The sequence below is a fragment of the Nicotiana tomentosiformis genome, chromosome 1 (genome assembly GCF_000390325.3).
Source record: "Nicotiana tomentosiformis chromosome 1, ASM39032v3, whole genome shotgun sequence".
NCBI classification, from domain to species: Eukaryota; Viridiplantae; Streptophyta; class Magnoliopsida; order Solanales; family Solanaceae; genus Nicotiana; species Nicotiana tomentosiformis.
In genome coordinates this window covers 23,595,922-23,610,196 of record NC_090812.1, presented here as the reverse complement: position 1 = coordinate 23,610,196, position 14,275 = coordinate 23,595,922, and the positions used below count along the sequence as shown (strand labels likewise).

At 35.7% G+C, this 14,275-nt stretch overlaps 2 protein-coding genes across 2 annotated transcripts; one reads left to right on the top strand and one right to left on the bottom strand.

Annotated features, from left to right (window-relative positions):
• Window positions 1-422: 422 nt before the first annotated feature.
• Window positions 423-8,570, top strand: LOC104099795 (leucine-rich repeat receptor protein kinase HPCA1). The gene is made up of 19 exons (XM_009606900.4): window positions 423-850; window positions 1,677-1,797; window positions 1,882-1,953; window positions 2,059-2,133; window positions 2,218-2,289; window positions 2,768-2,929; window positions 3,004-3,078; window positions 3,537-3,608; window positions 3,711-3,782; window positions 3,868-3,936; window positions 4,101-4,175; window positions 4,395-4,466; window positions 4,580-4,714; window positions 4,875-5,350; window positions 5,923-6,081; window positions 6,162-6,298; window positions 6,473-6,692; window positions 7,082-7,317; window positions 7,814-8,570. The coding sequence occupies exons 1-19, from the start codon at window positions 748-750 to the stop codon at window positions 8,282-8,284; spliced, it is 2,874 nt and encodes a 957-aa protein (XP_009605195.1). The 5' UTR covers window positions 423-747; the 3' UTR covers window positions 8,285-8,570.
• A 213-nt stretch (window positions 8,571-8,783) lies between these two features.
• On the bottom strand, window positions 8,784-11,565 carry LOC104099794 (probable methyltransferase At1g29790). Its single transcript, XM_009606899.4, has one exon. It carries the CDS (start codon window positions 10,227-10,229, stop codon window positions 8,871-8,873), a length of 1,359 nt encoding a protein of 452 aa, XP_009605194.1. The 5' UTR covers window positions 10,230-11,565; the 3' UTR covers window positions 8,784-8,870.
• Window positions 11,566-14,275: the final 2,710 nt, after the last annotated feature.

Here is a 14,275-nt window from a genome sequence, read left to right as displayed (position 1 = left end):
TGAACCCATTTAATTTCAATCTTGGATCCGTTGGGTGAGCACTCTTTTTAGCTTATGGGTTTTCCACTCTCATGGAGTTCAACTTCCCTAAAGCGTGTATAGGATTATTCAACTGGTCCCTCTTGGCAACTTCTTTAAATATATAACTTATAGTTGACAATGACATTAAAATTTGATTTTCCACAAAAATCTAAAAAATTGCTTTTTTGAAGAAGACTTTGTCTAATTATGCTAAACCTAATCAAGTTGTTAATATTCTATTTACGATTAACACCCTCTATGGTCAACTATTATCATGGAAAATGTTCAATATTTGATGCCTGTGATGAAGGGTTAACCAGCTTTGCAAAGAGTTATAAAAGTAATTTGTTGACTTTTTTGGGCATATAAAGACCGAGTAAACTCAACGTGGTCGTGAATTTTACACTTCCAATATTTTATATAGGTGAAAAATTTGAAGTTGGAGGTCAGTCATTGTGTTTAAATTATGTGAACAAAATAAAATAAATATTTCACGTAGAAGATAGTTGTGTGGGAGGAAGTAAAAGTCTGTATTTTTAAAACTTAGACAGTGATTTGGCTAATTGAATTAAACAACCCCTTATTGATGAATACTAGTAAATGCATCAGATAGCTGTCAGCTAAGAGATAATCTTGTCGTGGGGAGCAGAACTTGAAAAGGGATTTGAGGTTGAAATTCTCTTCTAGCTTTTGTGGAGGAGTACTGTTTTTCTTGAACGTTGTCACATGGTAGTTTCTCTGGCAATGATGCCAAGGAGAATTCAGCTTTGTTTTCTTGTTGTTTGGATACATGTTCTGGCAATATCAGCATGGACAAATCCTGATGATTGTAAGTTGATTTTGTTCTTCTATCAATTGTTTCTTAATTAATTTACAGAACTACTTGATTATCTGTGAGTACTGGTGTTCAAATCTTAGTTTTCCTTCAGAATTTGTCCCTTTAGGTGATGTAGGATTCTGATTTTAGAGAAATCTTTGAATGAAATGGTCTATTACTTAATTTGTTCAGTATCAGAGAGGTGGAATAGGATCAAGAATATGAATAAATGCTGCTTTGAGTTCCAGGTGTAGGACTATAACGTCTATGCTGGAATTGGCAATGTTTTGGTTTGCTTTGGTTTTAGTTAATCCCTTAGGAAACACTAAAAGCAAAATGATTTGCTGTCTAAAATACAGTGTCTTGCTTCCATTTTTTCTCAAATAGGCACTTGAATGGATTTTGTTATTTTCTTTTTTCCCCTCAAGATGCTGTTATCGCTTCGACTTTCTGTTAAGCTGGAATATATTGTGGATCCAAGAGTTTTGTATAGGCTTAAGTTGATAGCTTTAGAAGGTTTCATAATATAGTATAACTGGTGTGAACTTTGCATCCTTCCTATTTTTCTTCTTGGATAGGTCATTGTGAATTCGAGCATCTTATGTTGTATTTTCGTGTTGTGTAGTTGTTTAAAATTCAATAATCTTGGCTGTCTTGCTCATATATGCAAATAAGACAGATAAAAGAATTGTTCCAGTAAAGGTGTATCCAGTTCTTGATTCAGCGTTTTAGCCCTATGTAAATTTGTGAAAAGGAATCATCAGATATCTCATGTTCTCTTCGAGATATGGTCAATTCAGTTTCTAGTAAAGAAGAACTGATTTAATATTGTATTCAGTTGCTGCACTACAGTCTCTCAAGGATTCATGGCAGAATGTTCCACCCAATTGGGCTGGAGCAGATCCCTGTGGGAGTCAATGGGAAGGAATTGGATGCAGAAATTCACGAGTGATTTCTATGTAAGAATTCAACGCGCCTCCCATTATCGACTACATCAAAATTATATACTTGTAAGGTTGATGTCATCTTTCTCAATTTTTCAGAACATTATCAAGTATGAGTTTGAGCGGTCAGCTATCTGGAGACATTCAAGGATTATCTGAATTGCAGACTTTGTAGGTCTTCTTTCACATTTCCTGATTCTCCTGCACTTACTTTTTCTTATGAAAATAGAGTTGTGAAACTTAAAGCCAATTCTAATTATTGACTGCATGCTATAGGGATCTTTCATACAACAAGGAGTTGACAGGATCTCTTCCTCAGTCTATTGGAAAATTGACAAAGCTATCAAATTTGTAAGTGAATCTGAATAATTGTCCCATTCATTTACCAGCTAATCTCATGATAATATGCTGATTTTTTTCTTAATTTCATGACAGGATCCTTGTTGGTTGTGGGTTTTCTGGACCAATACCAGACTCCATTGGATCTCTGACTCAGCTGGTTTTTCTGTAAGCATTCTACTCTTTTCACTCTGAACGGGAGACCAGTATGCGACATATTTTACCAGTATGCAAAGAAGTTTACTCATCTATTTGGTTTAAGTTGTTTGCACTGTACAGAATATGATGGATCAGGGAATTGATGTTTATATCAGCTTAAACTATGATTCTTTTAGCATTATAAAGTTACATATTACATGATCATTTTCTGTTTTCGTTTCAATCAATGAAATGATGAGCATCTTGAACGAATATTTTTGACGAATACTCATATTTTGGTCCATCTCTTGGACAAGCAATGCACTTCTAAACTGAGAAAACAGTTCACGAGGAGTTAACAGTACTGCTATATATTCTTGTGTTTATACATCATCAAATCCAAATAATTGTGTTTTTTACCATATATATCTGTATATGAAACTTCTGAGTTCTTTCAATTCCTTCTTCTTGTAAACGCTCTAAAACAGCCCCATTTTGCATTATGCAGATCTTTAAACTCTAACAACTTTATTGGACGAATACCTGCTACCATTGGCTATCTTTCAAAGCTTTATTGGCTGGATTTAGCTGACAATAAGCTTACTGGAACACTTCCAGTCTCTAGTGGGAGCTCACCTGGACTTGATATGCTTCTTCACACTAAGCACTTGTACGTATCTCCTTTATTTGTTGTTGCTTTTTCTCTCAAATGTATGTTCTAAGATTATTTACATCACTTCACAGTCATTTTGGGAAGAATCAGCTATCCGGTGAAATCCCAGCTCAACTTTTCCATTCTAATCTGACTCTGATTCATCTGTAAGTTTACTATTGGCAAAATAGATTGAATGTATTATTACATTCGTTAATATTTGAGACACCCACTAGTATTTAGCTTACCTTTTGATAGTCTTGTTAGTGCATGATCTTGCTTCTGAGAGTAATCATGTGAGAGAGGCTTGGAAATCATATCTTTATGGTATTTATATGTTTCTTTGGATGACATAGCACAGACCAATGTATTTAAAATGACTAGGTGAACCTAGGCAAAATGGTCCTGGTCATTGCCCAAGTTATAGAGTGATTGCCCGACGAGTCTTTCTAGGATGTTTGAAATAAAAGAGTACAAATCCCTTTTTTTGCTTATCATGTACTTCATCTACATTTTGTTCTGTTAAGTTTGTCCATATGATAAGTTACCCCCATAACTATAGCAAATAACATTCCTTCTGACCGTGCTTTCTTGTTTCCTCATGCGCATATATTCTAACTTCTAGGCTAGTGGAGAACAACCAGCTTACTGGAAATATACCGGATACGTTAGGACTTGTCCAGACTATGGAAGTGCTGTAAGTATTGCTATCTTGTGCTTTCCTTTTATAATCTTGTAATGTTTCTTACTGTCTATACAAAGTGAGTTTTTGTGAACTAAGCTACTGTGCTTGCAACAGTCGTCTTGACAGGAATTCGTTAAGCGGATCTGTGCCACAAAACCTCAACAATCTCACACATGTCAATGAACTGTAAGTAGAAAATGAAACAATTTTCTGAACCTACCTTATGTCCTTATGATTTCCTAATGTAGCATGCTTTGACAATGTATCACAGCCACATATCAAACAATAATTTGAATGGTCTTTTGCCGAATCTCACTGGCATGAATGTCCTCAATTACTTGTAAGTTGCTTATCCTAAGTTTTGTGCCTTGATCCCTTTGAGCTGATAATTGGTTATTGCTCAGAATCGTACTATAAATATTCCTCCCAATCTATTTGTTACTTTTTCGGAAAAAAAGGAAATTTGTTAATCTCAGTATCATGATGAGGGACTTAATTTTGCAGGGACATGAGCAATAATTCATTTAATGCATCAGATTTCCCATCATGGATTCCAGACCTGCAATCTCTGACAACAGTGTATGTTTTCTCTCTCTCTCTCTTCAGAGCGCGCGTGTGTGTATATATATGTTTGTGTAGGCACGTCCATGAGCAGGTGCGCAGGTGCATGTCAGCATGTGTGCACTGTGCTAGTGTATGCCTGCATCCATTTGAATATGGACAGGTTCTCTTTTTCTTATTTACGGTCTCAATTCCCAGAAGTTCTTCTTAACCTAATAAATGACCTTGTATTGACAGGGCAATGGAAAACACAGGACTCCAAGGATTAGCTCCAGCTAAATTATTCAGCCTTTTCCAGTTGCAGACTGTGTAAGTGTCCCTATAACTTTGTGTCTGTTGTATTTCATGGAACTTGGTTTTATAAACGATAGATATTGAGTATGCTGAGATTTGATGACAATGCACTCATTTCTTATTGACAGCAATATGAGGAAAAACAGACTTAATGGCACACTTGAAATTGACTCCTCGTATAGCAACCAGTTGCAACTCATTGATATGCAGAGCAATCTTATTGATTCATTTACTCAAAGACCAGGATATCCCTTTCAGATCTTGTAAGCTCTCTTCCTTGTTTTTTAAACGTCCAAGTTATGAGAAAGAACATACAGTGGAGAACTCTTTGGCCTAAGCTTATTCGGCCATATGATTATGTTCTACGCCAAACTTGACTGTATCATGTTTATTACCTTATTTTGTTACTGTTTTCCTTTGCAGACTTGCAGGTAATCCTGTCTGCAATGAAGGAACAACACAAACTTACTGTGTCCAAGCCCAACAAGCTGATTCATATTCTACTCCACCAGAAAATTGCTTGCCAACTGAGTGCAGCTCTGATCAAATTTCTAGTCCTACCTGTAAATGTGCTTTTCCATATACAGGCAACCTAGTCTTCAGAGCTCCTTCCTTTTCCAACTTGGGAAACAAAACTACCTATGAGACTCTCCAAAAGTCTTTGATGCTTTCATTCCAAAACCGTCAACTGCCTGTCGACTCAGTTTCCCTCAGCAACCCTACAAAAAATTTAGATGACTACCTTGTAATACACCTGCAAGTCTTTCCTTCTATCCAAGATTATTTCAATCGAACTGGAGTTTCTGGAATAGGTTTTGTGCTTAGTAATCAGACTTTCAAGCCTCCGTCGACATTTGGACCTTTCTTCTTCATTGGTGAAGGCTATAAATACTTCGATGGTAATACAACTTTTCCAGATCTATATTTCCTTCTCCTTTTTCTTGGCTCATTTCTCTTCTCCTACTTATATATGCTATCTAATCTAGAATAGTAGAAATTTGGTGGGTGAAAAACCAACAAATATTTGGTATTGATGATTAAGTTTTCATAAACTTGGTTTGACAGAAGAATTAACTCTTCCTGATAGGACTTTGAACATGAAGAGCAATTACTATAGGTCCGCTGTTTTGATTATAATATCAGCTTTATAAGTATTCAACTTAAGAAGTACAAGATTCTGAAAAATTCATCGATCCTCTTGATGGCAAAAATTTAGTTTGCATACATGTGATGGATCAATTTCCATTCTTTGTTCCTATGTTTCTGCTAAGAATTTGGGTAAACCCTAATGAACTTATCAATAACTTATTTGTAACGACACAGGTTTTTCTAATTGGTTTTCTTAGGAAAACTTAATCCTTAAATGACTGCTAGGAATTCAAATTATTTGTTGGAACATTATGAAACTTGCATAATATGGATTTGAACTTGATAGTTATAAGTCTGAGTCTCTGAGTATTCTGTTCTCCAGGTGCATCCAGTGGATCACACAAATCATCTAGTACAGGCATTATCATTGGAGCAGCAGTTGGTGGTTCTGTCCTTGTAATTTTAGCACTAATCGTTGGTCTTTATGCTTTCCGGCAAAAGAAAAGAGCTGAAGATGCTGCAAGGAGGAGTGATCCTTTTGGTAAGATTTAGACTAACTATTTTCCATTTACCTATTACTTCATCTTACGGTGGTTGTTGCTATCTTTCACTTTAATGCAGCATCCTGGGACTCAAATAAACATAGTGGTGCTGTTCCACAGTTGACAGGAGCAAGATTTTTCTCATTTGAGGAGCTCAAAAAAATGACAAATAACTTTTCAGAAACCAATGATATTGGATCTGGTGGTTATGGCAAGGTTAGCTTTCATTGACTAGGTGCACCCTCCCCCAACCCCCATCCCCCAACCAACACCACCGTAAAAAGAATACTGAATGATATTTCTTAAGGCATAGTCTACCATTTCAGTAAGAAGGTGTTGGCAACAATTTAAACTGAATTAAGTTATAAGTGTGGAAGTTACATCCTGCAGGTTTACAGAGGAACTCTTCCAAATGGACACCTGGTTGCAGTTAAAAGAGCTCTACAAGGGTCTATGCAGGGTGCACTTGAGTTCAAAACTGAGATAGAACTTCTCTCAAGGGTTCATCACAAGAATGTCGTTGGCCTTGTTGGCTTTTGTTTCGATCAAGCTGAACAGATGCTGGTGTATGAGTATATTCCTAATGGCACCTTAAAAGATGGTCTTTCAGGTATATCTTGGTCCCTACCATTCTCTTTCACCATTATTATGAGAATACTATAGGGTGGTACTTGCTGAATTAGCTATCCAACATTGTCGGAAGTCCAAGAATTTATTTATGATTAGTTGTTGCAAAGTAGTCATTAACAAAGAAAACCAATTTCTTAAATAGGAGTGGAAGTACTGAACCATTTTCACTGAGATAAAATCTCCAACCATTTTGCTTCCTGTTAAGTTCTATATAGAGAACATTAGACTATGTTTAGGTAGAATCAGAAACATGTTCATCGACTAGCACCTTAGACTTTTCCTTCTTATTGATTCTTTGAAACTAGCTTCTTATAACTTCACCAAAGGGAAATGTGCCTCTGGAGAATGTGATGAAATTTATACTTGTAGGCAAGACTGGGATCAGGTTAGATTGGATGAGGAGACTGAAGATAGCCCTTGGAGCAGCCCGAGGTTTGCAGTATCTGCATGACCTTGTCAATCCTCCTATCATACACAGAGACATCAAGTCCAACAACATCTTGCTGGATGAACGCCTAAACGCAAAAGTTGCTGATTTTGGTTTGTCCAAGCTTCTAGGTGACTCTGAAAGGGGTCACATTACCACTCAGGTCAAAGGAACAATGGTGAGTAAAGATTCTCTTCATGCCTGCCCAAACTTGTTTGATTAAGAATATTGTATGCTTATATCCTAGCATTTTCTGATGTCCACAAGTTCAGAAATTGTATTGTCTCGATAATTTCTAGTCCAGGAGGAACCATTACAAACACTATTTCATTTTATAACAAGAACCCTCAAGCTCCTCCTTTCTCGTTGGCCAGCCACCTCTCTCCACAAACAATGAGTAAATAAACACATAGGAATAGGAAAATATGAAAACAAATTCTCCTTTTCACAAATTCTCTTAAGTTAGCAGACTTGGAAGTAACGATCCTTGAATGTTTTGATCACCAAATTCAGGGAGATGTACCTGAATATTATGTTACAGGTTGTAGAAGCTAATATTTGATGATCGTATAATGATCTGTCCATGTAATAAAATTAAGTTAGATCTTGCAGAAGATTGTGCCAGTAATTACCCATAATCTATGTCCTTCTGATGGGTGCCATTTATTTGTTAGGGCTACATGGATCCTGAATATTACATGACACAACAGCTGACTGAGAAGAGTGATGTTTATAGCTTTGGAGTGGTACTGCTGGAGATTGTTACAGGAAAAATTCCTATTGAAAAAGGAAGATATATTGTCAGGGAAGTGAGGACTGCAATGGACAAGACAAAAGACATGTATAACCTTCACGAAATTTTGGATCCTGCTGTTCGCTCAGGTGCAACTCCTAAAAGCATAGAGAAGTTTGTGGATCTTGCAATCAAGTGTGTTGAAGAAGAAGGAGTCAAGCGGCCTACAATGAGTGAAGTGGTGAAAGAGATTGAGTATATTATGGAGATCGTAGGACTGAACCCGAATGCAGAATCAGCTTCCACTTCAGAAACCTATGAAGGAGCAAACAAAGGCCTTCATCCTTATACTGATGAAAGTCTCTTTGTCTATAGTGGGGCATATCCACCTTCAAAGTTAGAGCCCAAGTAAGATCAATGTCTTAACAGGTTTGCCCAAAGTTGAAACATAAGATCACACATGATATGCCATTGCCTGTTAGTTGTGCACAAATTTGAGAGAATGTAGAATGATTCAACTAATTTTGTATATTAAAGAAAAGTGTTCTGGAAGTCCAGCAACGTGACTAGAGATATTGAAATTTTTTGGAAACATTTATTTTTACCTTATGTAAAGTGTGTAAACTTTCCTGGTCTCAATTAGGCTGGTCATTTGTATATGAGAATATATTTCATCCTAAAAAAAGTTGTGCATTCAATATTGCAGCTTTATCTAAGTTTCTTTTACAAAGCTAATTGTGAAATGTTGACATGAGATCAATTTTATATCATTGTCTTTCTGCAGTAATTTGTGCTGATACAAGCAAGACGAATTGATCACTATAGATAATACTATTCCTCTTTCAATTTTCTAATGATTATCTCCTCTTGTATTCTTTCAATTGCATTACAAAAAAAGCACAAAATGAAACTAGCCAGTCAATGTTGGTCACTTGTGCTTGCATTGTGAAACAAAAAACCATTTTACGAACTGTCTAAAGATTTACTAGCTAAGTACTTTAGGACATTGGTTTCTCCAACAAAGCAGAGAAATACCACTCATTTTTATCGATCCCTCGATCAAGCTTCATGCCAGCATTCCACCTCAGTTTCTTGAATCCAACGCGCTCCAGCATAGGAACATAAGTTGCATTCAACTGTGTTCCCAGGCAGAAGAAGTGATCCAACCAGAACAGTCCTCCTGGTCTCAGAACTCTGTATATGTCATACATAATTAACTCAAGCATGGTATCCGGGATCCAGTTGCTCAAAATATGCATAGAGTGCACGATATCCAGAGTATTCTGGAAGAAAGGAAGCCTCTGGGACACACCAACGTGCATCGATATCAAGCCCCTGGATGCAATGAAGTTGTTGAATGGACCATCCAAATTCATGGAAGTGGTGACAATGGTTACATTCCTTTCCTTCATCCTAGCAGCAAACGTGCCCACGCCTCCTCCTATATCAAGTCCAATGCGGATTGTGCCCTGACGTCTTGTTGACAGAACCTGATCCATTCCAAAATCAAGACCTCCATTGTCAAACTGCCACCTTGTTTTCTCTCTAAATTGTAAGTCAAAGCAGTCTTTACAATCATAGAATCCTGGAAACTTTCTTCTATCTATCAAACAACTGTAGTTTTTACAAGTATATGGATCCCAAATAATACTTGTATCTGGTGGTGTAGACCACAGGCTTTTTGGCAATGGAGTTGGTTCGACATAACCACAAGGCGCTTTAGGATGGCACCGCCTTATTGGAAGTGGCTCACAGCCCTTGAGCATTAGCCTTTGCGCGAAAACATCATCAACAGGACACTCGTTTCCAACATTATATGTCATGTACTGTGCTAAATCTTCTTTATACATCAGACAACCTCCTCCAACAGAGGGATAAACCTCATCTGTCCCTGATCTTGGCGAGAGCCCGAGTGGAAGCTTGTGAGGGCCTAAACCAAGCTTAGCTTCATTTGACAAATCATCAAGAAGATCATTGAAGTTTAGCAAGCTGGAATCCGTGGTCCTGTTTATGGACTGGTTAAGGAGGTTAAGTTGAGCTAGAAGTTCAGTGACAAGTTGGTTAGTAGACTTGAGCTGCTGATGCAAAACTATGATTTGGGATCGACTCGTTTCGAGTTCTTTCTTAGTGGCATTGAGCTCTTGCAAGAGGGAAGTAGAATCAAATGCAGGGAAAAGAGAATTAGTTGTGTACTTGGAAATGGGATGCAAGTTGAGAGAAGGGCTAGTGAAGATGTAAATAGTAAGAAGATTGGTTAGGATAATGAGGACTAGTAATTTGAGCTTGTACTTGGTTTGATCATTGATACTCTTATGTGTTTGCTTTTTAGGCAAATGGTCATCATCTGCACTTCCCATTTTCTCTCGATATATTTACTAGTCTTTCCTTTATCAAAGATTTGTGTTTTTAGAGGAAAGTAAAGTGACTGGTGATAATGTTTTGGGGGAATGAAGTGAAGGGAATGGAATATAATGGAAGGAGAAGGTGAAGAATTTGATTAGTACTTAAAGCGAGGCATGCTTCAATGTTTTGGGATGCTCTTGTAGTACAAGAAAGTATTTGTTTTTGTTTATTTCTGCTGTTATTTTATTGAAGACTAAAACTCAGATTTCACTTTGACGATCTGTGCAATTAAAGGACGTTGTTCATTGTAATACGCCGTTTTAGACGTTCGAGAATGACTTTTGTATTGCTATTTAAATTAGTCGGTTCCCTGGGAAAAAAATAGTCCTTGGAAACAAAGATCTGATATGGGATACAATGGATTTAATATAGGTCAAAAGTTTTTTACACTTGTTAATTATTTAACATGCTATGTAGGTAACTTACTGGAGTCTTTGTCTTTTTTGTTCTTTGTTATGGTTGCTCCTTTTCGAAAAAATATATCATATATAACAATTTTCTTTGTTTATTCAAAAAATGATAAAATTTCTTAAAATATTACTATATATTTATATTTTTTCCCTACCCAAAAGACTAATCTAGTAGGTGGGAGAGTCCATTTAGCTATAAACTCCTTAGTATTTTTCTTTTTAACTGATGAGTGACAATTAGGGGCATAACAATTGCGCCCCGCTTGAGGACCAATGACCTTGTTGGTTACGACTATTGGGTCTAGACCATCACTCCGAGTAGTGGTCTCAAGCGTCGATGGACCTACTCTGAAGTATAAAGAGATTGAAGTATAAAGAGATATCAATGTATTCCATTGAAGTAAAATAAATTCTACTTACAGAGATTGTTTAACGAATCTGAGTTGTAGATTATGTATTATAATAAGTTATGTATTTGTTAATAAATCTGTCTGAAAATCGGGCGAAGATTGAAGCAGCACCCACCGACGGCGACGTCATCATAAAATCAACCATTTTCTTCTTCCATCTCAAAAATCAACCATTTTCTTCTAGGAAGTAATTCTAGGGCTCAGTACTCTTAAAACCCATAATTTTTCGCTACCCATTTTCCATATCAATCAATGGCGACTCAGTCATTTACCGAAAAATCCCACCGTTATTAATTCACAATAACCGCCGCCGAATTCCAATAATATAACCTCCCAATCAGATCCATCTCCGGCACCGTCGATCCAGCCTTACTCCGCCATACCTCCGTCGTTTCTTCCTGCGACGCCGCCAGCACTGGTAGTGAGTGAGAGAGATATTTCGGAGAAATATTTTGAGGCGTGTTGATGAAGGAAACGGGCCGGCCCTCTTTGTCAATTTATACGGGTCTAACTTATTTATTTAGTGGGCAAACGGGTCACGGGTCACGGGTGGGAAAAATGTGATGTAATGGGGTCTGTAGGGTTTAATTTGGTGGGGTCGAGTGACTTGGCAGCTGACATGGAAAAAATTGAGGGGGTCTGTAGGGCAATTTTTAAAAGTTGATTAATGACAGGGGCTAGATTGGATGAATAGTATAACGGGTGTCAGAAGTAAACAATATAGTATAGTAGAGGGGCAATTTTGAACATTTTCCCTTATTTTTATTATAAACAAAATTTGAAATAACTTAACTGTGTGTTTCTATTTGTTAACTTACTAATAAATAAAGATTTTTACCGAGTAGATCACTTGTCTAGAATTATTCACATAAATAATACTACTTTTCGTTTATTTTAAAAATAGCAGTTTTTTTTTTTTTTACAGTTTTAGATATCTCAAAGATTATGCATTAAATGACAACAGATTAAAAAAATTTACAAACCCACAAATTAAGGAATTAGTATTTAAGTCCGTATTAATCTTTACACTTTCTCCCTCATCTTAGAGAAATATTCTTCTCTCCGAAACTTTCCACTGTTTTTTCTTAGCCATTGACTCGACAACTTTCTTTCACTCAATCTTCACATAGGATTTGCTCAATTGTTTTTAGCAATATTGTAAATAACTTAGATAAAAACATAAACTCTCATATTATTATCCAGGTATTACGTTCTGCAATTATAACACTTGCAAATAAACTACATAACAAAATACATCTGAAATATCAAGATTTCGTTATTATACAATAATTATATCATATTTTATATCTGGGAATAACTTATATGATAACACATATGAAAGTACTCATGATACAATACCATTATTATACAAGTATTATTCCATGTATCATACTTAAATTATTCCATGAATCATCAAATACTACTATGATACTAGAATTATACCATATATAATACCTGCAAATAACTTACATAAAAAAATACATCTAAAGCACTGAATATAATTATTATACCAGTATCAAACTATATATACCATCTCCAAATGACATACATAAAAATACATGAAATATCAATATACCATTTTTAACAAGCAGCGATAACACTTTTTTCTGTGTGTTCTAATTGTAGAATACAAGGAATATGTTGAATATAATGAATAGGGACTTGGGAGCATTTCTATTTCAGTTATAGAAATTAATATCTTAGAACGAAAATATAGGAAGTGAATCATTTGCGATTGTATTCACGTGATTCTCGGCTGAATTGCTTTGCTCTATTAGAATCTTTTATGATATGTTAATATTTCATTGCCAAAAATATTAATTGATGAATCCTGCTAAGACTTTGTAAAATTTTTGTAAATACTGCACTATTATGTTTTTTCCCCATAAAAGTTTTCATTAATCCTAAACGATTTGAGAAAAAGATCAGTTCTCACACTTTGACTTTTGATTCCAAAATATTTTAACATGTTGGCAGGCTTTGGCTCCCCAAACGCTTGCAGTCAACTCTTTCGAAGGTGTAAAGTACGTAGGGGTAGAAAATCACTTGGCAAAATCTATAGTAACTTTAAATATCTTTCCACTAGTTGGAAAGTTACAGGAACCATTTCTCTAAATTCAATAAGTTATTCTAAAACCTTCTTTTTAATTAAAATAGTCTCGTTTAAATTTTTTTTCTCTCTAATCTTTCCGATGACGGTTAGAAAAACTTTAGTAAAATGTAAAATTTTCGTGGATCTATCATTTTAAATGGGTCCAAAGAATCCTTCTCGCTACAATTCCAGTCTCCATTATAAATTTCCTTCAGAAGATGCGAAAACATCAAACGGTTCAATCAAGCCTTGGGTGCATAGCCATAGCATCAAAGAATTGAAATGTTTCACATACTTAATTTATTTATTTTTGGGTAATTAAAGACATTTATTACCAGGGAAAATTATGTACATACAAAACAAATTAAAACCTAATAGTTGGACAGGACTCCAACAATTGTACAGAATATATAACAAACTTTAATGGAGTATTAAACTTTACTAACTGCTGAAGTTCTTTTTTCTATTTTCTTTTTTAGTTTTTCCTTTCCATCTCACCAATATATCCAACTAGGGCAACGTCAAATCATCAATAGGTCATTAAGGATGATTAAGGACATCGGAGTCAGCACGTCTTCTGCTATTTATTGGGTTTACTGTACATTATTGGGTGTATTTATTGGGTTTTTATTTTAATTTTCTGCCAGAGAGACTGGTTTCATGACTATAAATTGTGATATGAGCAAAAAGAAAAAAAGAAAAAAAAGGAAAAAAATACTTTGATAGTATATTTTTCTCAATAATTTGCTTCCAAAATAGCAATAGCATACCTTCTGAAAATCAAATATATTTTTCTTAGATAACACTCCTTGCCAAATTTCCTTCCTTGTGTTTGGACAACCAATATTAATTAGACTGACTGACCAGTGACCACACCTCATTAAGAGCAAGATGCCTGAGTCAACAAGAATGGACCCCTCGCTATGGGTGATCACATAATAAAAAGAACATATTTTGACTTAATCACTTGCAACGAAACTAGCTGGCGGCTATAGAGACCAAAGTTCTACGTTCCCTCCGTGGACACCAAATTTAACTTTTTTGTGGTTTTGTTTTATTGGACACAGAAGAAACGAAAAAATTTGAAA